Source organism: Gracilinanus agilis, chromosome 3 (assembly GCF_016433145.1).
Source record: "Gracilinanus agilis isolate LMUSP501 chromosome 3, AgileGrace, whole genome shotgun sequence".
Lineage (NCBI taxonomy): Eukaryota > Metazoa > Chordata > Mammalia > Didelphimorphia > Didelphidae > Gracilinanus > Gracilinanus agilis.
Window position 1 is genome coordinate 611325467 of NC_058132.1, and position 24397 is coordinate 611349863.

The 24397-nt window shown below is 36.6% G+C and overlaps 1 protein-coding gene across 1 annotated transcript in view; it reads right to left on the minus strand.

The window, feature by feature from the left end:
• ABCA12 (ATP binding cassette subfamily A member 12) overlaps positions 1 to 24397 on the minus strand; it is a 241875-nt gene that overhangs the window by 100310 nt on the left and 117168 nt on the right. The window contains exons 10-16 of the mRNA XM_044669427.1: positions 20281 to 20399; positions 19171 to 19277; positions 14339 to 14595; positions 14127 to 14239; positions 11662 to 11786; positions 7838 to 8011; positions 282 to 446 (exon numbers count right to left, since the gene is read on the minus strand). Of these exons, the coding sequence (XP_044525362.1) occupies positions 282 to 446; positions 7838 to 8011; positions 11662 to 11786; positions 14127 to 14239; positions 14339 to 14595; positions 19171 to 19277; positions 20281 to 20399 (1060 nt within the window). The remainder of the gene's footprint in view (positions 1 to 281; positions 447 to 7837; positions 8012 to 11661; positions 11787 to 14126; positions 14240 to 14338; positions 14596 to 19170; positions 19278 to 20280; positions 20400 to 24397) is intronic.

Below are 24397 nucleotides of genomic sequence, written 5' to 3' on the forward strand. Positions count from 1 at the left end.
ATGCTGGAGGCAGCTCAAACTTGCTTATGAGATACAATTGTAAAATTTTCAGTGTGGACATTCACACCTCAGAAATCAGCAAACCCTACCAAACCAGGGCTAGTCTGATTGTTTTGTTGATTGTCTAGATTTAAGAAAAAGGTTAATAATGCAGATTAGACTTAAAGGTGTGTGGTGTGAATATTTTTTCCAGGATGACATTTATTAAACATCTACCAGTATATGACTGGTAATAATCCTAAATAAATTTTGCAGAGAGACATTATTAGTTTTATTCATACCTGTGATAATGGTACACTTCGAGACAGGTGTATTTTTTTCAGTGACCTCATTTTGTCGAGCAGTGGACCTGCGCCAGAAACCATCTGATTGAGAAAACCTTTCAGTTTTATGAAGAGTTCTATCATCCTTTCTACCGGTTCTTGATCTTCCCTAGGGAATAATACCTAACAGAAATGGAAACAAAACAAATGACTTGAAAAAAGTCTATAATATGCAGAGCAGCTACATCATCCTGTCTGCCCTATCCTTCAAAACCACACATTATATACCAATGAAGAATGACCATCTTGGATACTGCAATTGGTCTATCCATTCTACCCCATTGAATCATTCCTTACTATTTTGCTAAAGGGAAAATTGGAAAAGTCTACTATGTGTTATAACTGGCAGTCTCAGGCCAATGGGTGTAGTTCAAGCTCTCTAATAGGTGATCAACTAATTAAAACCAGTTTAAGTACACATTATTGTAAATAGACCAAATTCTGCTCTTGTTTATATTTAATTAAGAGGAATCATAGTCATCCTGAAATGTTGGCTATTAGTTCCTACATAATTTTTCTAAATCAATCAATCAATATCACTACTGTTCCCTATTTTCATATGAAACATTATGAGTTTCTACATTGCCATGAATAAATTCTTTAAAAAAAAAGCCAGAGGCTAATTTTTCTTTCCTTGTCAGTATCTTTGAAGCATTAAATAGTGATCCTCCATTTGTCAAACTCATAGTCATCAGTTCAACACTAGGATTTTCCCACAGGAATGTGATTACTACCTTACTCAAGCTTTATCAGCTAGGAAAATTAGAGAGCTGTTTAATTATTGGATTCCCACAAGAAATACCATATCTGGTTTCTGCTCTACAGGAGTGTCACATAGAAGGAAATGGAAATGTAAGTGAATGAAATAAATATGATGGAATGAAGAAAACAGTTTCACTTCCTATATGTCTTGGACTGCAATTTGTACAAAATGTTTTCAGCTATAAATCATTAGTAATGGAAAACCAAAACATTATTATTCTTAGTGTTCTATTCTGCCCAAAACAGTCCATCAGGTTTTAGGTCTATAAATCCCTACTATTTTCAAGCACTCATTTGTGTGTGTGTGTGTGTGTGTGTGTGTGTGTGTGTGTGTGTGTGTTTGTGTGTGTGTGTGTGTGTGTGTGTGTTTGGATTGGAACACTAAAAGCAAAACATATGGATGGAGACTAGATTTATAATTTCATTGGTAGAGAGAACTCCTAGATACGGAAACTCCTTTTACCAATATAATATCTTGGCTGGGTAGTTCTAGAACAGCATCAGTGAATCTCCCAAAAAGCAATCATCTAACTTTCTAACAAAGGATACTCCTGAACCACACACACACCACCCCAAATTGGCCCCAACTCAAACTGTAGAAAATGTAGGTTGGTGCTGTTTCATGCTGGGTTCTCTCCTTAGAGGGAGCAAAGTGCTAGAGTGAAATACATAGTTTTCAAGGAGAAGCACAACATTGAAAAGTTGTAAAGAAGCAGTTTTAGGTTTGATGCAAAGAAAAATCTTTAATGCTTAGAGCTATCCCAAAGAAGAACAGAAGAATAGAAGGTGACTTCCCTCTTACTGAAGATCTGCAAGAAAAGGTTAGATGGCTACTTTTTGATCTGCATCTGTTCCCCTGTTTGGTTTCAGCTCCATGGAACAGGATGCCCAACCCAAGTTAAGCTCAACACCTCTAATCTCAACACTTCCACCAGCCTCCTCTTCCCTCTGATTAGAGGGCTGGAAGATGGGGTACCCAAACTCTTCTTAATGGCTTCTCTTCTAGAGGGCAGAAATTGAACTTAGGAGTTCACTCCACTCTGCATCTGCTGCTCTGTTATGTTTCAGCTCCATGGAATAAGATACCCGCTGGTCCCCTCTACCCCAATACCCCACTTCCTTGCCTCCTTTTATGTGTCATCAGCTTCTATTAGATTATAAACTCCTCAAGGGCAGGGACTATCTTTCTTTTTATTAAGTGTAGTGGGGGACAGCTACATGGCTCAGAGGATAGAGAACCACACTTTGAGGCAGAAGATCCTGGGTTCAAATCTGTCCTCAGATACTTCCTAGGTACCTGACACTGAGCAAGTCACTTGCCTGTATAATTAGAATTTGTCTCCCCAAAACCTTCTTTCCCAGCTTCCCATCTTCATTCTCACATTATGTCCTTAGATTTTGGAGATAAAGTTGTGAGTGTAGTTTCACTCTCTCTCTCTCTTTTCCCCTGATTGTGACGGGGAAAGCTGGCTTTATGCCAGGCAGGAGAATCTCCATTCATGGTTTTACTTTTTGTTAGATAATTAGGTTTGAATTTCTATTTCTTTTAGTTTATTTTCTTTCTACTTCAAGTGATTACTAATAAATCTTATAAAATATAATACTTGGAATTATTGGGTATTAATTTAAATTTTACATTTCTGGCAGGCCAGGTAGGAGACAGAATCTGTGATCTGTTTTTTAAGCTAGTCTTTGAGTAAAGATAGGGAGTAAATCATTTTGAAAAAAAACGTGTTTCCATTCTGCCATAGCCCTTTAACCCTCCCTCTCTGGGGGACTCTCTTCAGTGGTAGGGGCCCACCCATGAGAGGAGCCCATTCTATTGCCCACACACTGCATCTCTTGAACACACTAGCTGGGGTTCCTAAGTGAAAGGTAAAGTATAAGTTTCCCCTATATTGCTAACTTCTGAGCTGACACTGGCCCCTTGCCTCCTGGCGTGGCTATAGCCCTCCACACCACCCCCTACAAAGTGTGTCTCAAGCTTGTGATAGCCACTTGAACTTCCAGCTTGCAGCTGAGGTGGCTCTTATACCACTGAGCAGCTCTTTTCACGCTGCCCACTCCACTCCGCCTCCTAGCTTCCAAACCGATTTTCAGTTGACCTGAGAGGTTAGAAACTGAGGGGTTAGCCCACATGGGGGTCTTCCATGCCACCCTATATACCCTAAAACCTAGCACAGCAGTGGGGAAGCTAGCAGTTCAGTGGATTGAAAGCCAGATTTTTGGAAATTAGGCTCTGATCTCCTCACCCAAGCATTAGGTGTAAGCTGTATGCTATACTCAAACACCCTTTTGTTCTCCCTGGCAGTCTTGCCCCTGGGGGAGGGAAAGGAAGGTTACTCTTCCAAACCTCCTAATTTTACTCCTAGCCATTACATACTAGACTAGCACCACCTATGGACAGAAAGCAGAATTGCAAGTATGGCCCAGTTTCCTGCCTGTCTCAAACAACTCCTATTCCCAGAGAGCATTACCGAGCTCACACATCTCATGGTTTTAGGATGTCTTTTCTTGCTGTTATTTCTGAATGTACTGATTGGATACCTTGCAGTTGAAAGCTTGAGTAATGTCAAGATTCAGAGGGGAGATTCATCTCCCTACACCCCCTTGCCATTTGGCCTGCCTAATCTCTGCAACACGTCCAATATGGGGTTCATCCACACTATGCTCCGTGCAGAATTCCCCTTCAGTATGGAAGATCCCAGAGGTGTGACCAAAGGAATCTAGATGGATGATGATACTTGGGAGGGAAAGGAACCTTAAAGAGTCTGGAGGTGAATTTTAAGCCTTTCCAGACTCCATTTGCCTTACTGATGTTAACTGTTTCAGTTTATTCCCCTCCAAATTGTGAAGAAGTCTCTATAATTCAGCTATCAAAATTGGGGAAAAGGACTCTTGAATTCATTGCTAACATCCTATCACATACATTGTATTTGCTGATTGATTTAAGATTTAACTTTGTTTTTAAGTTCACATATTAATCTGTATAATATTCTGTTATACTAAATCATTTTCAGCTACTGTGTTTTGGCTATTAGCTATATGTTCTGTTACACTGTCTTTATTTGTACTGCCCTATGACTGGACTGGAGAAAACACCATTATAAAAGTCCATAAAAACTTGGACAAACCATTTTCCATGGCAAAACCATAGGTCCTTATGGATGCTGCATTTGTCACCATATCCACTGAGGTCACATGTTGCCTTAATGGCCTTTTGTGCCTTTTTGCCTTTGTTAATTGTCACATAGATGATGATGGATGGACTCCATCAACAACATACAACCTGGATACAATTTTTTGTGAATTTAATGAGTTAAAAACTTCAATTTAATTTTAAGGAGTATTCAGAAGTGATTTTCAGATATCTAGTAGCACCACTACCTATGACTGATCATTTTCTTACCTTTGAGTTGTTTGTATAAGAAGCAAGGATCCATTTAGTAGTTGAAGTGAAGTACAATAGCACTATTGTATTCCCTACCTCTGCATTTATAAAAATGTAATGGATGAGATATCAGAAGTGATTTTCACTATTGTGTTCCTTGTCTCCACATTGAAATGGATGGGACATATAAAGGCATGCCTTTTATGGCTGCTACAGTCTCATACCAGAGGAGGGAGGTTTCACAAGGGACTTGGTTACCCTGTAATGGTTTATACTCTCATCTAGGATTTTCCTAGGGGGCTTGGTAACCACTGGATGACTCCCAGAGGGAGAATTACCCATGGAGCTTCTGCTTACTCTATCCTTCCACCAGAATAATCTAGATTCTTGGTGACATTTTAGATCCAAAAGGTTTTCATCAGTAATACAGAGGGTTTTTTGTTTGTTTGTTGTTCTTTTCTGGTTTCTCCTGCCACATTTTGGAATGATGGCAGTAAGATACTTTGTTAGAAATATCTTCACAAAGGTTGAAAGATTGGCTAGAACTAGAGAACTTGTGACAAGTATCCATGAGCTTCAAAGGTATTTTAAGTGTCATATAGAAAATGATTATATAGAGATTCATATGAATCTTAATGATAGTTGGTTTCTTTGCTATTGTCATAAATGGACTCTTGTGATTTGGGGGATTTTGATACTTCTTTGAATGTTCATTAGCTGTTGTACTACTGTTTTTAAAAGCTGTTATTTGGTGAAAATCATATGCACTCACACTGTAGATGATGGTCAAGATAAAAAGGAAATGGATCTCATTTTTGAGTGAGAAACCTTTGTATTGTGCCTCTCCTTGGCTAACACAGTGTGTCACTGATTATGAAATTTATATATATGTATTTAATTTTTATTATTATTTTTCTTTGTGCAATAATTTGTTTTCTTTTTTTCTCTCATTTTTGTTTTTGAGGCACATATTACCAGTATTAATGGATTTTTTTTTATTTTGCACAAGGGTAAGTTTAAAATGTCCATTAGTCCTAATATCAATGCATACCCCAAAACTTTAGACTATGGAAACTTGCCATTAATTGGTACATATTATGGGAGTTTGATTAATGGTTGTTTCTGATTCCAGGAGAAGGGATCACAAAAGAGCCACTGCACAGTGCCAAGAAGCACAAAATTAACCTGCACAGTTCCTAGGAGCAGAAGGTCAAGGAGACCAACCAATCCCAGTGGGATTGATGAGATTCTGTGCCAAAACAGGGGACTTCAATCAATTTTGGGGTCCTAGGAAGCAGCTGTTTGCAAAGTCAGAGGCAGAATTCCCTTGTGCCAGATCCAAATTTCTACCAAGTATCTCAGTTTGGCTGCCATTTTGGCTCCCCTATCCCTGAGAGCAAAGGTAAAATCATACCAGGGAATGCTATTTCCCTTCTGCTTCAAAATCTAGTCCTTTTTCTCTCTTTCATAGTGTAGCAATTTTCTGTCATCTTGACTGCCAATTGGGTAAGTGCATAATCGTTACTACAGACTTGTGGGATATAAATCACTTTAATTGGGCCCTAATTCAAGGACCTATTATAGGCCTATTTTTCTTACTTAGAATTTTTACACATGAGATTTTGATATTTTATGTTTCATCCAAAAACTTACTTTTTTCTCTTTTATTTGGGTTTTTTATGTTTTTTATTCTTTTTTGAAAATTGATTCATATGCCTCAAAACTCAGCCATGCATCCCAGAGTGATCCATGTTTTAGTCAACATCCTCCTCAGGGGAGATTGTATTATTGTCATAAAATTCTAGATTCATAAAAATTTTTTCTTGTTTGAGAGTAATTTTTGGATAAGAAACTTGCTACCTCCCTGAATCAAGAAAGTGAACTGTTTTGGTGAAGGTGCCATGGAAATGCCTGCAGAAACCACAGACTGCACCAAAACATCCAGAATGAACTTTTGGATGTGATGAATTGAACTGTGGAGATTGAATGCATTTATTTTGAATGTACATTCTTATGCCAGAGGGGATTGCCCCTTAACTGGCTTTTTGTCAATGCACCTAGCAATCATTGGTTTTGTTCTCTTTCTCTTTTATTTTTCTCTTATCCCCAAATTAATGTAATTTCCCCTTAGAAAGTGCAATATTGTATGTGCCTAAAGATCTTTAGATATATGTGTTGGTTATGTGTACTGATTCATTGAGGAAACTAGGCATGTAAATCTGGGAGATTTTTACATTCTCATTTCCCAATGGAATCACAAGGGGGATGGTGTAATGAGAATTTGTCTCCCCAAAACTCTCTTTCCCAACTTCTCATCTTTGTCCTCACATTACGTCCTTTCATTTTAAAGATAAAGTTGTGAGTATATCTCTGCCCTCTCTCTTTTCCCCTGATCGCAACTGGGAAAGCTGCTAGTCAGGAGAATCTACACATATGGTTTTACTTTTTGTTAGATAATTAGGTTTGAACTTCTACTTATTTTAGTTTATTTTCTTTCTACTTCAAGGAATTATTAATAACTCTTATGTAATATAATACTTGGAGTTATTAGATATTAATTTAAACTTTATATTTCTAATTTCATAGCCCTTACTGCTCTTCTGCCTTGGAATCAATTCATAGTATTGATTCTAAGACAGAAGGTAAGGATTTTTTAAAAATTGTATACCCACGGCTTAGCATAGTGCCTGGCATATGGTAGGCATTTAATAAATATTTATTGGATTGGATTGTGGAGTATGTATGTTGGAATGGGAATTCCTTTTTGGGTATAAGTTGAATGAGACAGTTTCTAAGGGTTCTTCAAGCTTTAAAATTTTGTGATTCTGTGATATCTAGTATAAAGAGGGAAGAAGTATAGCATATATAAATGTAGAGAGGGAAGAAAGGGAGAAGGTAAAAAGCTTCACTTATTACCTTCCCCCTTTTGCCCTTCTCTATTCTTGTGACTACTAGGCACACCACAAAAATGGAGGGCATTGTGCTGTCTGTGTTCACAGGGAAAAAGCATGGGTCTCTGGAACTAGGGCAAGAGAAGTTTGGAGAATAAAGGAATCATTGTTACTACTATAGAATCTTTCCAGATTTATGTCTCTTCAGAGACCTAATTTTAGTTTTCAGAGTCTGAATTTTGTTTCTATCTCCCATTTATAAATTGTATAACCAATTAATGACTTCAGGTGTGTTTTTCCTATATTGGGACTGAGTCAAGATTCATCTGGGAATTTCCAAAGCAATAATCTAATAGTTGCCTAAGTGAACCTCTTTCCTGCTGTTGTCAAGAACATAAGTGAGTAATTAAATAGTAATAGAGTAAATTAAGGGCATGAAACAGCTAATTGATAACACAAACAATATTTACCTTGTAGGTAAAGTTATAAATGTCCAGGTAATGCAGAAGGGTAATTCCTGTGAGATAAGACAGGCGGGACCTCTCTGGAATAGATAGGTTGCAGAATTCCATCATTTCAGCTTCCAATTTCACATTGGTGACATTAGAATCACAAGAATACAGCCAGAATATATGAGAAATGATCTGTAGTTTTGAGAGGGGGAAAAAAGGTTTTTTTCATTAGCTTGCCTTAATATGACTCATTCATCCTCCCATTTTGAGTCTTTCTTACGCTATCATATTTCAGCTTTAAAGTACAGCAAATACTTTATCATCACGAACCTAAATGTCTTTTTTCCAATTTTTTCTTTACTTCCCCCCCCCTTTTTTTTTTAAAGTTCTCAGTACCATGATATTAAGCAGTGACCACATAACAATAGCAGGCCTACAGACTAGACAGACATTGAAAGCAGAGAAAAAGGAAGTGGAAGGAAAGGAAAAAAGAAGAGAAGAGTAAGAATATAAAGAAAATGGAAGAGAAAAAAAAGCAAAGAGGAAGACTAAAAGAAATAGGAATTTTCTGATTGTACATAGATGAAGATAGTTTAGGATTTGGAAATATGGTAGAGATATCTTTTGGTTTTCAGAGATAGGTCTTGTTTTTGTTTTTGTATTTTAACCCTTAAAATTTCAAGTCTGACTTAGATACAGCATGTTGCCATACCCAGAACCTAACTTAGAGATATAATTACAATAATAATAGTTCTTATTTCTATGATGTATTTTGTTTTTTTTTTCAAAGCACTTCCCTTCTGGCATATCTTTAAATTAATCAGAACAAACATCTTATTGTCACAGAATCACTTAGATTTAGAGCTAGACTTAAAGACTTTGAGAGTTAGCCCAACTCTCTCGTTTTCCTGGGAAACAAGGCAAATATAGTCATCTGATTTCAGTCAATTAAAAAATTGTTCTGAAGGCCAGAATGACTTTTCACAAATAGCTTATTTTGAACACATAAAGCTCTAAATCTGTTGCTCTTATCCTATATTATCCTATAATATGCATAGTAGCAGATGAGCATTTCACAAATACACACAAATTCAAATTTTATATAGATAGATATAAATATAGGTGTCTATCTACCAAGTATTTATACTTCTATCTAGCTAGCTACACAAGACCTATTATCAGAAAATCAAGAGACCACTTGGAGAACTAGAGGATCACAATGAATATATTTCATTTCTGGTCAACTTGGTTGTGTCCAAGAGTTTTCTATTAAATTCAAGCAGCCTCTTACTACCCGAAGTATATTTTATGTCATTTTATGATATATTCCAGGGATAGAGACTCTGTGGCTTGAGCTATGGGAATCAGAAAGATGAAAGGCAGATAGGAAGAGATGCAAGGGATATAACATGAGAGGGAGGGAAGGAGGGGGAGTGGAGAAAGAGAGAGAGGAGACAGAAAAAAAGGTGGGGTGTATAGAAGGAGAGGGGAAGTCAAAGGAGGGGAGAGGAGGGGAGAGGAAGGACAGAAGAGAAAAAAAGAGGACAGACATAAAAAGAAATGAATAAAGTATCTGATACCATTAAGCTCTGTGAAAAGAAGATACTATCAATTATGGAAATATGGAAGTGTTTTCATTTCTCCTATCTCTACTACATGGAAAAAGAGAGTTTTTGAAAATAAAGACTCCAGGAAAGTGATTTCCTCACAGCTTTTGAAAATAACAAGAACTTTCACCGCTCATCTATGTGTCCTTGTTTTGTTTTTTTAACAAGATCAAAATGATTCTACTTTTCAGAAGCAAAAAAAATATGATTGCAAAATCGATGCTAAAATTAGAACTTAGGCTCACATAAGCCAAAGGAGAATTCAATAGGAAAAACCAAATGGATGGCATTTCCCAGTGCAAAGGACAACAAAATACAGACTATAGGGTTAGAGTTTTCTTGGGGGAACTCATTAGCAGGGTATAAGTAAATTGAAAATTCTCTGGTTTTAGACACTGAGGCTTCTTCCAAAGGTGACCTCAGTGGCTTTCTGATAGTGTACAACAAGTGCTAAGAAACAGCTTGAATGGATTTCAGAAAGACAGATTCATATTTATGAATGAGCCTTTAACCTTTTCACCTCTGTTTCTTGTTTTATTTATTTTTAAATTTTCTACATACTTCCTGTCAAAGAGAAAAGAAAAAAAATTTTTTAATCTAATATCAGACAGAACTTGCCAATGTGCAAAAATATGAATTTTTATAAATGCTATATTATCACCAGGAAATTTGATTGTAATTCCAACTTTATGATCAATAACATCATTTTTAATATTTAAAGACTTAATATTGTGTTTTTTCTTGTTATAAGAAGTTGCGCCAGGGCTAGAAAAGGATTATTTCTCTTAACTAGATCACTAGAAAACAGGGTCTTTGACTTAATTGAGATATTCTACCTCAATGTAATAGGGAGCTCCATCAGTTTCATAGAAACCAATCACTAAATGAATATTAAGTGCTAGGTGTGAGGATAAAAAAAACTAAAAATGAAAGTTGTCTTCTTCAGGGAGCTAATTCTATTGAGAGAGACAACACATACACATTTAAGTGTAATGAAGATGATCCTTGGAATGGGAAATATACTCTAGTTCATGGCTAGAAGATAAGTGGCCACATTGTCAGGAATATATGTCCACTCCTGACTCTGTGACCATTCATCTCTGATGCAAATTCAATCTATGACAATCAAGAATTGCTATATTGCCTCAAAAAGCCAAGAGCCAGAGTATGTGCTGAAATCCTTGAATTAAGCTATTAAAAGATAGGTGCAAAATACATACAAAATAAAGGCAAGGTAATTTGGAGAGGGCACTAGAAAATGAGAGAATCAGGAAAGGCTTCAAGGGGCAGAGTTGGGCTTTGATGGAAACCAGGGATTCTGCTTTGTTTGTTTGTTTGTTTTTAACTCTTACCTTCCATCTTAGAATCAATACTGTGCATCAGTTCCAAGTCAAAAGAGCGGTAAGGGCTAGGAAATGGGAGTTAAGTGACTTGTCCAGTGTCACACAACTAGGAAGTGTGTGAGGCCAGATTTAACCCCAGGATCTCTTGTGTCTAGGCATGGCTCTCAGTCCACTGAGCCACCACCCGGGGATTCTACAAGGTAGAAGTAAAAAGGGAGACGAGCAAAGACATGAAGATATAAAGTAATGTGTCCTACATGAGGAGCCTTAAGAAGCCTTTAAGACATAGGCTAGAAGCTTCTAAAAGAGCCCCAGGAACAAGAAGGAGAGAAGAAAAGATGCAAGGGAAGCTTAATGTAGTGAAAATCGAAATGGCTTGGGAGCAGCTAAGTGGCTTTGTGGATTGAGAACTAGCCTCAGAGATGGGAGATCCTATTTTCAAATCTGACCTCTGGCACTTCCTAGCTGTGTGACCCTGGGCAAGTCACTTAAGTCCCATTTCCTAGCCCTTACTGCTCTTCTGCCTTGGAACCAATACTTAGTATTAATTCTAAGATGGAAGGTAAGGGCTTTAAAAAATTATAATGGATTTGGAACCAGAGGAATTGAGTGCAAGACCCAGTTCTGCTACTTGTGACCTGTGTAATCAAATTTATTCCTCTCCCTGAGCCTCAGCTGCCAGCTTTGGGTCTAAATACAACCCATTGAAAAAGAAAAAAGAAATAGGGGGTTCAGTGGCCACAGCATTGCATCAAGGCATTGTAAAATCTTCTCTTGAAGATAAGGCAGACATGTGACTCTTCCTAAAGGCAGTGCTAAATTAGTCTGTGAAAAATGCTGAATAATTTTTAATTTTTCAAACATCTCAATCAAGTACCAAATTATAGCATACCTCAGTTCTGTTTTCAGGGATGGGCATTGCCAACAAAGTATCAATACTTGCATTGGATATTCCTGTGGTTCTCTGGAGTTCTACTTTAAGCTGGTCAATATTTTTAAACATATCTATTAATTGACCTTAAAAAAAAAGCACATTTAATTTGGGTTACAAAACCATTCCTTTATTCTCTTTTACAGACTTATTAAAACTATGGAACCCTCCACAATTTTTTTAAGAGTAAAATATATATTTACATAGATGCCTCATGCCATGAACAAAATGTTTCTCAATTCTGGCAAACAGTTTGACACTCTAAGTGCTCTATCTAGCAGTTTAAAAATTAATTCCTACACAACCTCATCATCCCAAGGTATTCTAGGATAGGAGTGTGTAACTTACCTTGATGTGCTCAAGTTACCCTACTGTATGGGTGATGAAGATGTATAAGACTGATTGCCTTAGCACTCAGAGTAACTTGAAGAAATTGTCTCAGTCCTGGAACATTAGACTGTATTTGAGCCCCACCAGCCACTGTCTCATTCCCCCAGCCAGTGCTCACAGTCCCTGGGATGAGATAGCTAAACCATTTTGCAGCCTGGGTTCAACATTGTCTACTTCTCTTAGCCTAAGTTATTTTTGAACTGTTTAACTATTATCACTTGGCCTCAACTATGAGACACTTGGTCTTAAGACTCTTTGGGTTATTGTATTGCCTTGAGACAAAGTCATTCCACACTCATTTATCATGATAAACAATATGTTATTGTACTCCAAAATATGTATCGAAGAGTGTTTGTTCCCCCTTGCACCTGGGAATCCATCACCCTCATACCTGAGAACTCTCCAGCCATACCACCTTAGATGCCTCCCTGGATCCAACCCTTTGAGCCCTTTCTTCTCCAGATTATTTAATTCACTCTTTGATGCTTTTGAACTGAACTCCTTGCTAATAAGCTAATTATCTATACATATGCATGCATGTCTTTGCTTAATAAAGATTTTCTTGATTTTAAAGGCATTATATCTCTCTATGGATCTTCCTGTTCTGGGAAAGTGGAATGGATGTCTCTAGGAATTTATGTTTTTCATAGCCAGAAAGTTTGCTCCCTTTTTGGGGAAAGAGAAACCTAAGTTCTGTAGAGTTTGTGCCTCAGTTTACAGGGGGAAAGGACTAGATTTAGAGTTAGAAGACCTGAGTTTGAGTTCCTATAAACTTCATATAAACTTATAATATATAACTCTCACACAGGGATTATGATATTTGCATTATCTACCTTACAGGATTACTACAAGAATCAACTATAATTTTACGTGCATACTTATATAAATACATATAGAATATTTATCACTGTTGGCTGTTATTTTCTCAAGAAAACAGATTGGTTTGTTATTTGAATTTCCCTGCAATTCCCAAATTAATTAATGATCCAGAGGAGATATGATAAATTCCCCACAGATAAAAGAAGTGTCTTAGGCAGAGTTGGAATTCACCAAAAGTTTCTTTAGTTTCTAGAATCCTAGGAAATCAAATTACTTTATATCCTCAGTTTGTAGAATTACTATATATTGGGCAGGGTTTTGAGTCTGACCTCTGAAATCTCTTCCAGCTCCTTGATTCCTTGGGAAGATGTTATCTTCCCAAGATGAAGAATATATAGTCTTTGGAACACACTCAAAATGTGTCGAAGGTTAGCACATTCAAAATATGAATAGAAATATGTAAAATTCAAAATGATTCTAAGGTAGTGTCTACAATTATTACTTTTGTTTGGGCGTAATTGCCTTCCCATTGCATGCATAATAAAATAATAACAATTGTATTCCCTTTCTCAGCAGATCATAATCTACATTCTGCAAATACATTTTTATTATGCTTCTCTCATGTAAATGTGCTTTCTTTTATTTTTAGACTTTGGGTCTACTCAGTCTGATAGCTGGCTACATGTTGACAAAAAATTCTGAATGTCTTTTTCTTTTCAATTTGGAGATATTATGCTAAGAAGGCATAAATTCTATTCCAAGAAATCAATATTCAGAAACCAGGACACTGATGGAAAGGTCTGAGCTGAGAGTTCTTTAGGCAGGAGTACTTCTTCCTGTTCAAATTGCTTCATTTGAGACAATTAGCTGCATTTGATGTTTCATTCCTATAAAAGCAACTGGTTTGTTCTATGTTTCATTTAATACAACAAAAAACAAAAAGCAAAAATAAAAATAAAATAGAAGTAATATATATATTTTTAAATATCACTCAACTTAAAATCTTTAAGCACTTCAGCCCCTCCCTCAGCTCTCTGGGTTGACTTTGGGCAAGTACAGTAATATTTCGAAGCCTCTAGTTTTTCACATATAAGAGAAGATGGGCAAGGAAGTTAAGTTCTTTTAAAAGCTAAATGGACTCATCCCTTCTTAAGCTGCAGTATAAGAACCACATGCATGCTAATAAGTCAGCTTTTTAAATATGGATGGGAAAACACCTGGTTTTTCAGAAGCAGTTGCGCTGTTATTGACATGCAGCAAGGATTCTATGACTGGTATTAACTGTGTGATATTTTCCAAGTAATTCATTTGCAATGCCTGTTCTAGGAACCTGGAACAAAATAGAAAGAGAATAAGAAATTCAACTGAGCATTTCAATAATTTTAGAAAGATTCTGCCAGGGTGAAAAAAAGACAATGGAGAAACTTACTGATCCATATTTAAATTAATTTTGTTTGGATCCCCGGTAAGCAAATCCGTTAGCTTCTGAGATATGATAGTGTCACGGTTCAGTAAGCCTGCTGCAATTTCTGTGCCAAGCTCAGCTGCTTCAAGGAGTTGCATGTGGAAGCGGCTTCCTTCGCATAGCTTTCCAAAGCTAATGTTGGAAAACTGGCAGGTTTCTTCTATCCAACTGGAGGTCTCAGATTCACAAAGAAGTTTGGTCACATTTCGGAGTTGCAACAGCTTTTCAAAACAACAACAAAAATCATGGCAAAAATATGAGAAATCAGTTTCGTGGTTTCTTCTCTCCCTACATCATACTTGAGTACACGGTAACCCAATGGAAGGTCTGGAGATGGTAGATTGTTTCCTGGCTCTGGAGTTAAAGGTCCTAGATTCAAATCATGTCTGTTAACTTTACAACCTGTGTGAAGTTGGGCAAATGTTTAGACTCTCTGAGGTTCAATGTTCCTTATCTGCGAAATGGGAAGTCTGAAATAGATGGCTATGTAGCTCCATCTTTCTCTAAGTCTTTTCTTCTATGATTCTCCTCCCTTTCAGACACTTAAAAAGTGTCATCAAATATATGTGCCTACTTTCTTTGGAGAGTTGAGGAAATACAGCTATTTCCTGTGTGCTGTATATTTTGCCAAACTCTGCTGGTACTGCACTGGCTTTTTTCTTTTTCTTTTTCTTTTTCTAATTTGTTCCAAGTAATGGTTTTCTATATTGGAAATATGTGTGTGTGTGTGTGTGTGTGTGTGTGTGTGTGTAAATCTTTGTGAAGGAAAGTGATATTAAAACAAAGAAAATAAGTACTTTTTTAAGTTACCATCATTGGTTAATGTTTTTCAAAATATTATCAACATATAAGATGCCTATGATTCCTTTTAAAGCTTAGGTCAAATGCTACTTCTTACAAGAAGTCTTTACTGAGCTCCCCAGTGATAACTCTGATCTCATACTATGGCTTCAAATTACTTTGAATTTACTGCCTCTATATTTGATTTTATTACCTATGTACATATTGCCTCTCTCTGTAGAATATAAGCCCTTTAAGAATAGGGAATGTTTCATTTTTGTTGCTATATCCCTAGTACCTCACACAGTACCAGCCTTATTACTACATTTCTTACATGTGATGTATTCTTGGGTCCAATAAATGCTTACTGAAATGAATTAAGCATAATTGAATTTGGTTATTTAAGCTCAAACTATACATAATTTAGGTCTACATCTTAATTTTATAATATTCTGAGCTGAACAATTTCCATCTGAACCCATATTTTGTTCACTGTGATAATAAAGACCTCCATTTTAATTCCTCATTGATCAAGGAATGGAGTCAATCCTGGATTCTCAAATGTCAATATAGTATAATTAAGCTAAGACAATTTCAATAGCTCTTGCATATGTCCCCTCCTTTCTATTCTCCTGCCTACCACCCTAGCAAGCACTAATCACCTGTTGCCTAAATTATTACAATAGTTTACTTATAGAACTTTCTGTTTAAAAACTCTTCTCTTTCCAATCTGTCCTCCACCATCTTTCTAAGTAATATCACTAAAGTACAGGTCTAATCACGTCATTACCCTGCTCAAAAATTATTAGTGGCTCCCTATGGCTAATAGATATGTTTGGCATTTGAAGCCCTTCATAATTTGACTCCAGCCCATTCATAGTTTTTACATATTATATCTGTCACATGTGATGTACTCTTTGGTTCAGCCAACACTGGCTTACTTGACATACCTCCAACTTTAGCTTCGATGTCTGAACATATTGCATTCCATACTTGAAGTCTATTTCCAGTCCACCCCTATCTCTTAGACTCCCCAAATCCTTTCTGGGCTCAGTCTGAGTGACCTCCTATATGAGGCTTTTCCGGATTCTCCCTGGAATGCTAGTGAACATCTCCCCTCACAAGCTTCCATACTGGAAATTATCTTTTATTTACTTTGCATATATTTTGCATTGACTTTAATATATACATGTTATTTCCCCTAAAAAATGCAAGTCCCCTGAGGAAAGGGAATATTTCATTTTTATTTTTATGTTTCAGCATCTAACACAATGCTAGGCACATAGGACTTGATGATTGATTTTAGTAGGGCTCAAGGAAATGATTGTCCCTTGATGGGAAGCCCATCACCTGAAAAGTTAGCTTGCAAGGCCAATTATTTTGTTTTATAGTAGAATTCATGAAATTTTCTAGTTAGGGTGAAGAGTGGATTCAAATCAACATCATGTGGGAATATCTACATGTGGGTTGAAATCATAGACAGCTAAGAATCATGTTAAGCTACAATACAGGGAAATTCACAGAACAATTTCTTTTCTGACTGTCTCCATCTGTGGTAACCATGTCAATAATGCAGAAGGCTCTCTAAGGAGCTGGGCTATAATAAACAGAGCAGGGCAGCCAAAATGGAGTCCCGAAAATAAAATCTCCAGTAAAATCACTGGATTGTTTCCTTGCTTTATTAAATATTTATGTGACATGTTGTATCATGTGTTTTTATGGGGGCAAGGGATAAGCAGACCTTCATTTTTGTTTGTTTGCTTTGGATCATTGTGAGCAATTCCTAGTGAGCACTTTGTCTGTAATTTGTAATTTTAAAGACTCACAGGGCAGTCAAGTTACTTGCCTAAGGGTACAGGTTTCAGAAGGAGGAACTGATCTCAGGTCTTCATGTGACTCCAAGGAGGGTCCTCTATTCATTGGGCAAAACTATCTTTATAATCTTTGACATAACATAGAATTATGTCCTATACATTATAATAGATAATTATGTCATTCAACAACACATACTATCTTGTTATGACTACTGATACTACTTGAGAAATTCCTATAGGATACTAAGTATAAGAACTCATGTCATTCAAAATACTAAGAAACTTGTGTGACCCTGGGCAAGTCACTTAACCCCCATTGCCTAGCCCTTACCACTCTTCTGCCTTGGAGCCAATACACAGTATTGACTCCACGATGGAAGGTAAGGGTTTAAAAAAATACTAAGGAACTCAAAGGGAATAAAATCATTACAGAGCTCTAGTGTTCCCTGGCCACAATAGCCATTTATTACTATAATGCTGAAATTTTCTCATAAAAATTAAAAGTGCCACCAAATCCCAGAATCTCAAAATTAGTAGGGACTTCAGAAGTCAGGGGCTTTGACTCATACCCAAATATAAATCCCCTCTACAATGAAGGATCAAACACATGGAATGTTATGACACTACCTTGTATAACAGGAACCAGATTAAAATGTAATTGGGAAATATTTAACAAAACAAATAAAAATACAATAGAACAGATATAATGTGAATATGTGGCTTCCTAAGTCAATATACAGGCTACTTGGATGCTTAAGTAGGGTTAGTTCAACATCAGCATCCCTAATAATGGACATAGAGGAGGAACCACCTACTTCCTGAGGCAGTCCATTGCATATTTGGAGAGTTCTGTTCCTTGGAGTAGTTTGTCCAAACAGGTCTAAATTGGCCTTCTTGCAACTTCTATTCATTGCTCTTGATCTAGCTCTAGAGTACAAGACTAATCCTTCTACCCATGACAGCCCTTCAAATAAATGAAGACAGCTATCATGGCTCCCCAAAATTTTCTCCTTCCCAGTGCGAACATTTCCATCTGACATTTAATTATGGGGCAAAATAAATGCACCTGTGGCCATCACTGCACCCCTGGATTGCTGCAGCACCCACCAGGGGGCGGTAGCACCCACTTTGGGAATCACTGCTCTAGAGTAATGCTAATAAATAAATTAAATAGGGAATAGCCTGATAGTCCATTAGAGATAGCACTACTCCAGTGACAACATGGCACTGTAGAAAGAGTGCTCTATTTGGAATTAGGAAAATATAGTCTAATCCTACATCTGGCATTTACTAGCTATGTGACCATGAGCTTAACCTCAGTATTCTCATCTGCTAAATAAATCTAATACCAGTATCATCTATTGCAAAGGGTGATTGGGAAGCTCAAGGGAGATTGATGGTGGTGGTAGTGGTGGATCAAAAAAAGAATAATTTTATTGACTCCCTTGCTAAGGAATGCTGCTTTCAAAATCCATTATATTGAATTCTAAGATCTGGTGGACTTCGTGACATCACAGTTTATTAAGAGTATGTATTAACTACATTCTAAGTCCTGTTAGATCCGGATATGCCAGGTCAGAAAATCACCAATATTTTAAATATTATGGTGATGCTTCCTATTTCTCCCATCTTTTGCATTCTGTGCTTCCTAGACATGAAAGCATTAAAAATGGGATGATTTGATTCATCAATATGTTTCACTTCTGAGGTCTAATCATATCAGCTTTGAAACTCAGTTATTCAGACCTCAAATATCAGGGACCTTTCAAATAACCAGGCTCATCTGTACACATTTCGTAAAATTCAATTGAATCTACCACCTTAATGAGATAACTGTATCATTAGGCACAACTTGATTAATTGGTGCAATTTAGAAGAGGCTGGAATAGGTCATTTCATACTGTGGATTTTCCTAGGTAATAAACACATGTTGATGCACATGACACACATGTAAACAGAAGCAAAAACACCCCAAACCCCACTGAACAAAAACAGGTTATTCAGAGCATTTCACTTTTCTCTCCTCTCCCCAATGTTCCTAAACCAGAAGAATAGCAAGAAATCCCATTTGCAATGCTACAGATTTGAAACCTGAACTAAATAGATGTTTCTTCAAAGAAGAAAAATAACATGTCAAAGGGTTGCGGGTTTGTTTGTTATTTTTTTGCTGTTGTTATGGCCGTTTTGTTTTTGGAGTCTTACTTTTGATCTTATGATTTCTGAAACTGGAGGCAAGTAGTCCTCATAAGAGCCATTTCGATGAAAAGATTTTTTCAGCCGAATGGTGGACTGTAGAAGTTTTAGATTTTCTATAAAGAAAGAAAAAGAAATGTCATTTCAGAGCATGCTTAGTATCATTTAGGAAACCATTCTTTTGAAACACTTACGTACAGTTTGTCATAAAGATATTTTGTAAAAACAAAAGACATACCACTGGGATTAGTTATAAAAAATGACTTTTTGAAACTGGGAAAATATGCACTTGGTTTATTTTAAGAATATTCTTGGATGTACAATGAAGAGACAATGCTATTTCAAGTAAGAGTATGCTTTGGGGGACTTTTTGTCATTTGTAATATACATTTATCTGTGACATCTTTTGGTACTTTAGTAAGTTGAAATACTTTGGGAAAAATAGGTACATAATCACTTAGAAGTAAAGTGTCCTTTCAACCTTGATTAATTCATGCCTGGTAACCAGAGGTCAGACGTACTATTTGTTTGCTAATGAATCCTGACAATTTTTTTTAGTAGGCATAAAATACACCTCCTAGAGTGAGTGCAAAAAAAAATTCCTTTAAAGAAAAAAAGAAAGGAGGAAAGGAACATTTGATTAAATACAACCTTCATGGTTGTCTACGCAAGCAGAAAATTGAAAATGAAAAAGAGAGAGAGAGAATAGGAAGCAAAATGGCGTACCATCACTGCTGCCACCCCTTCAGCCAAGGTAACTTGCATCTCAGTTTGCAGATGTGACTGAATCATCTACATGTAGAGTATTTTGTTTTTGTTTTTAATTTGATCAACTGAAGAAGGTCAGAGACTGGTGCAGAAGAAGGCTGTGTTTACAATACTTAGCATCTCTAGACACCAGACATATGTAATTGTTATTAATAACTTCAGTAATAGTAGGAAAATAGCAATCTCCCACACATAACATTTAACTCTTTTTTTTCATCCAAGAGAACTCCAATTTTATGAATAGAGGTGACCAAGTCTTTCCTTTTTGGTTAAAGATTCAATAGATTTTCTGATATGAAAAAACTTTTCCAAAATCATGAATAATATTTCTACCATTAAGAAGAATATTACCTGGTGACCCGTTGGCTAAATTGTCAGTTACATTTCTCACGCAGATCAAGTAAGGCAAATAAGGACTCTCAGCAGAAATGTTTAAAAGGGCGTCTTCAAAATTTTCCAGAACAAGGAGCCTGTGGAATTTTTTTTAAAAGGCACCAAATTACAATAAACATGAAACAAAGGCATATAACTTAAAAATTCCAAACTGTAACTAAGACATCTTTTTAGTACCTATGTTGTGATGTGGACTGATTTTTCCAATGAAATCACTGAGAGAACATGAATTTAAAGCTGGAAGATTCCTCTGAGGTCATCTTGTCCAATTCCTTTTTACAGAGAGCTCAAGTGACTTGCTCACTGGGTTACGTTTACTTTTCCCAGAAAGCCTTACATGATTTGATCCTTACAAAAGAATTGTTCCCTTACTTTGGATTCACTCAGCAGTTAACATTTTCAATAGAGAGCATATGAATTCGTGAATGTATTTTAATTAATAAAAATACAAACTTTACATTGACTTTTAAGTCTTATGAATATTTCTGTATTCATACAAACAAGTTTAACAACATATAATTAAGTTCAATAAGTTATTTTTAGAAGCCAGTTTGTAATCAGCATAGGTTAATAAATTTCTAGAAATTACCTTTTTTTAAAAAATTTCCTTCAAAGTTACTAGTTATACTAGAAAAAAAACATTTCTTTTTAAAAAATAGTTGGGACATAAAGATAATCAGTGTCTATTTTTTAAATTAGTGTGTGTGTATGTGTGTGCATATCCATATATGTGAATATATGTTTTATCTCTCCCACCATATTGTTAGCTCTGCAAAGGGAGGAACTCATTTTTTGTGTTCTCCTGGTATCACCTTTATAGTATCCAGCATGTGTCATCACATGGTGGGTATTTAATGAATATTAATGACTTTTTAGCAGCTGCTTTGCAACAAAATATGATATACATATTAATCAGTTGGATTTTTATTTTATGTTAAATTGCATTATATTGGAATAGAAGGTCTATGGGGCAACTAAGAGACCTGGTTAAAGTGATGATCCCGGAGGCAGGAAGACCTGAGTTCAAATCCAGATTCTGATACTCACTAGCTGTATGACCTTGGACAAGTCACTTAACCTTATTTGCCCCCGTTTTTTATCTGTAAAATGATCTGGAGAAGGAAATGAAATCTTTGTCAAGAAAACTACAAATGGGGTCGTGAAGAGTCAGACATAACTGAAAAATAACTGAACAATAACATTATGATTATAGAGAGCTCTCCAGCCTATTAATAATCATTCCTCTCCAGGTTTCACTTCTGACTCTACTGACTTTCTCTACCATGCCAAAGAAATCTCTTCTCTCTACATCACTCCATACCTGGATTTCTCACAATGAAAGTAATCTCTTACCCTGCAACCTCTCCCTCCAATTAGTTAGTAATTCCTAGAACCTCCATTTTAAGGAAGATGCCCAGACCAATCAGATTTTCATTCCTTTCCAGTCTGGACACCTGACTGAACGTTTTCTACCATGCCACCATTTCTAATACCTTCATCTCTCTTTTCCCCATCCCTTCTTCTTTTAACTCCTTTTAATGTATTGTACTTCCCAATTGGTAGTACAGTGGATAAAGCCTGGACTTGGAGTCAGAAAAACTCATTTTCCTGAGTTCAAATCTACCCTTAAACACTAGCTGCATGACTCTGGGCAAGTCATTTAACCCTGTTTGCCTCAGTTTCCTCATCTCCAAAATTATCTGGATCATGAAATGGCAAATCACTCCAGTAACTGCCAAGAAGACTCCCAATGGAATGACAAAAAATTGGAAATGACTGACAACAGCAAACATTCTCCAATTAAATTAGAACATAAATTCCTTAAGATCTGGGAGCATCTTTCTGTTTGTCTCTATGTTCCTTGTGCTTTAATTTACTGCCTGACACAGAATAAATGTTTAATAAATGCTTGCTGAGTTGTTGTTTTGACTAATAATAATCAACATTTATAAAGTATTAAAGTTTACCAAGTGTTTTGCATTTATGTGTGTGTGTTTGTGTGTGTGATCTGAACTTCACAGCAATCCTATGAAGCAGAGGCTATTATCACCCTGATTTTATAAACAGAGAAGCTGTGGCTCAGAGAAGTTTAATGACATGTTCACTGTCACACAGCTGGTAAGTGTGTCTAAAGCCACATTTAAAATCTAACTCCAGCACTCTAGTCACCATGCTGCCTGGCTATCTATTAGATCACAGGGATTTTTAGGACAAAATTTTGGTGATATCTTGGCTTATAACTATTTCTAGACAGTTGGGACTGGAGATTGATACTCAGAAACTGACAACACTAGATATTTCAGAAGTTCTGTTTTGAAAGGAAAGAAGTCCCAGATAAGCCTCAGGCTTTAATGATTGCGAGACCCATAGATTACTGGGTGTGCATGTGTTTCTGAAAAAGCCTGTCTTCAGAAATATGCAAAACTTGTTTCTTCATTTATCATGAAATGGCACATAGACCTTTTTCAATTCCGTTGTCATGAGAAACAGAACTAACACCTGGCTTATAGGCTAACTGTGTAATATCAGGGTTTTACTGTTTCTGGTTGTTGCATGGGATGTGTTTGGACCCACAGTATTGATTGCTGAATCCATGCCATAATGATCTATGTTATTACAGGATTCTGATGTGATTAAATTGTACTTAGAGCATATTGCCCTGGGGCAGAGTTTCACAAGGTATGGGTTCAGTAGGGAATCCAGGGGCATCTAGGAAAGAGGATGATAAGTAATCTATGTTTTAGCTTTAGGAAATGCTCAGAATCACCCAGAAGGGAGGGATGTGAGAAGCAGGCAACAGGGAGTCAAATGCAAAGAACATTGGTTTGGGGTCCAGAAACCTAGATTTAAATTCTGGTTGGGTTACTAACTTTTGTGACCTTGCATGAGTCATTTGGGCCTTAAGTTCCTCATCTATAAAATAAAAATGTTGAACTTGGTAGTATCTAAGATACATGCCTTCCAGTTTTATTCTAATACATTCCCCAAATATCTGAATACTCTGGAGGGCAGAGTGTGAGGTTAAGCCTTACCCTTTAATTCTTTTTTAGCGATAGGGGGGCCTGTATAACTCAAAGAAAGACTAGCCTGCAGAGTTGCAGATCATCTGTTTTAAGAAGTAGCCAGTGTCATCCTTTGGACAAATAGTGGAATGTTGAGGAACAACATATTCAATTGCTTGCTTCCAGGTTCTAAAGCTCACATGACCCTCAAATTAGAACTGAAAGAACTTTGCAGATCCTCTAATCCAATTCCCTCAGTTTAGAGATGAGGAGATCCCAAAAGGTTAAGTGACTTACCTAAGGACATATAAACAATGTTGGGATTTAAATTTGGATCCTCTGAATCCAAACCCAGTATTCTTTCCATTGTATCACTCTGCCTACTAAGGATTTCACTCCTTCAGTCTCTACTTTCACTTTTTTCTTTCCCTTCCCCACAGTGTTCTTTTCTTCTCCCACAGTATTTCTTCTGAGTCACAAGAGTGGCAGACTAAGGACAGTTGAAAGTTATTTTTAGTTATTTGTATGACTAAACCAAGTCATTTTGATTCTATATTCAACACATCTCTTGTATTTGTCCATTTCTCTCCACTCACACAGTCATCAAGCTTGGTCAGTCTTTCATCACTTCATTGACATGATCATTGCAATAACCTCCTACTTGATCTCACTATATTTAGCCTCTTCCCTTAGTTAGTGAAATAATCTTCCTAAGGAATAGGTCTGACCATGTTAATGGTCATCAAAGGTCTTCAGTGATGACCAATGGTCTCTGGGATAACATGACATCTTTATTTGGCATTCACAGCCTTTCACAATCTGATATCAGTCTCCTTTTTGAGACTTAGTTCACATTACTTGCCTCCATGCTCTCCATGTTTCAGTCAAACTATACTTATGGTCATTTCCATCTCTCTCTACTGTGTATTCAAATAAGGGCTTCCTCATAATCAAAATGTCCTCCATTTCTTTTGCCTGCTAGAATCCACCTTTCTCCAAAGGCTTGGCTTTCCCCCAACTTCTTCATGAAGACTTTCCTGATTGCTGGTGCTCTTTTTGACCTCCAATTACTG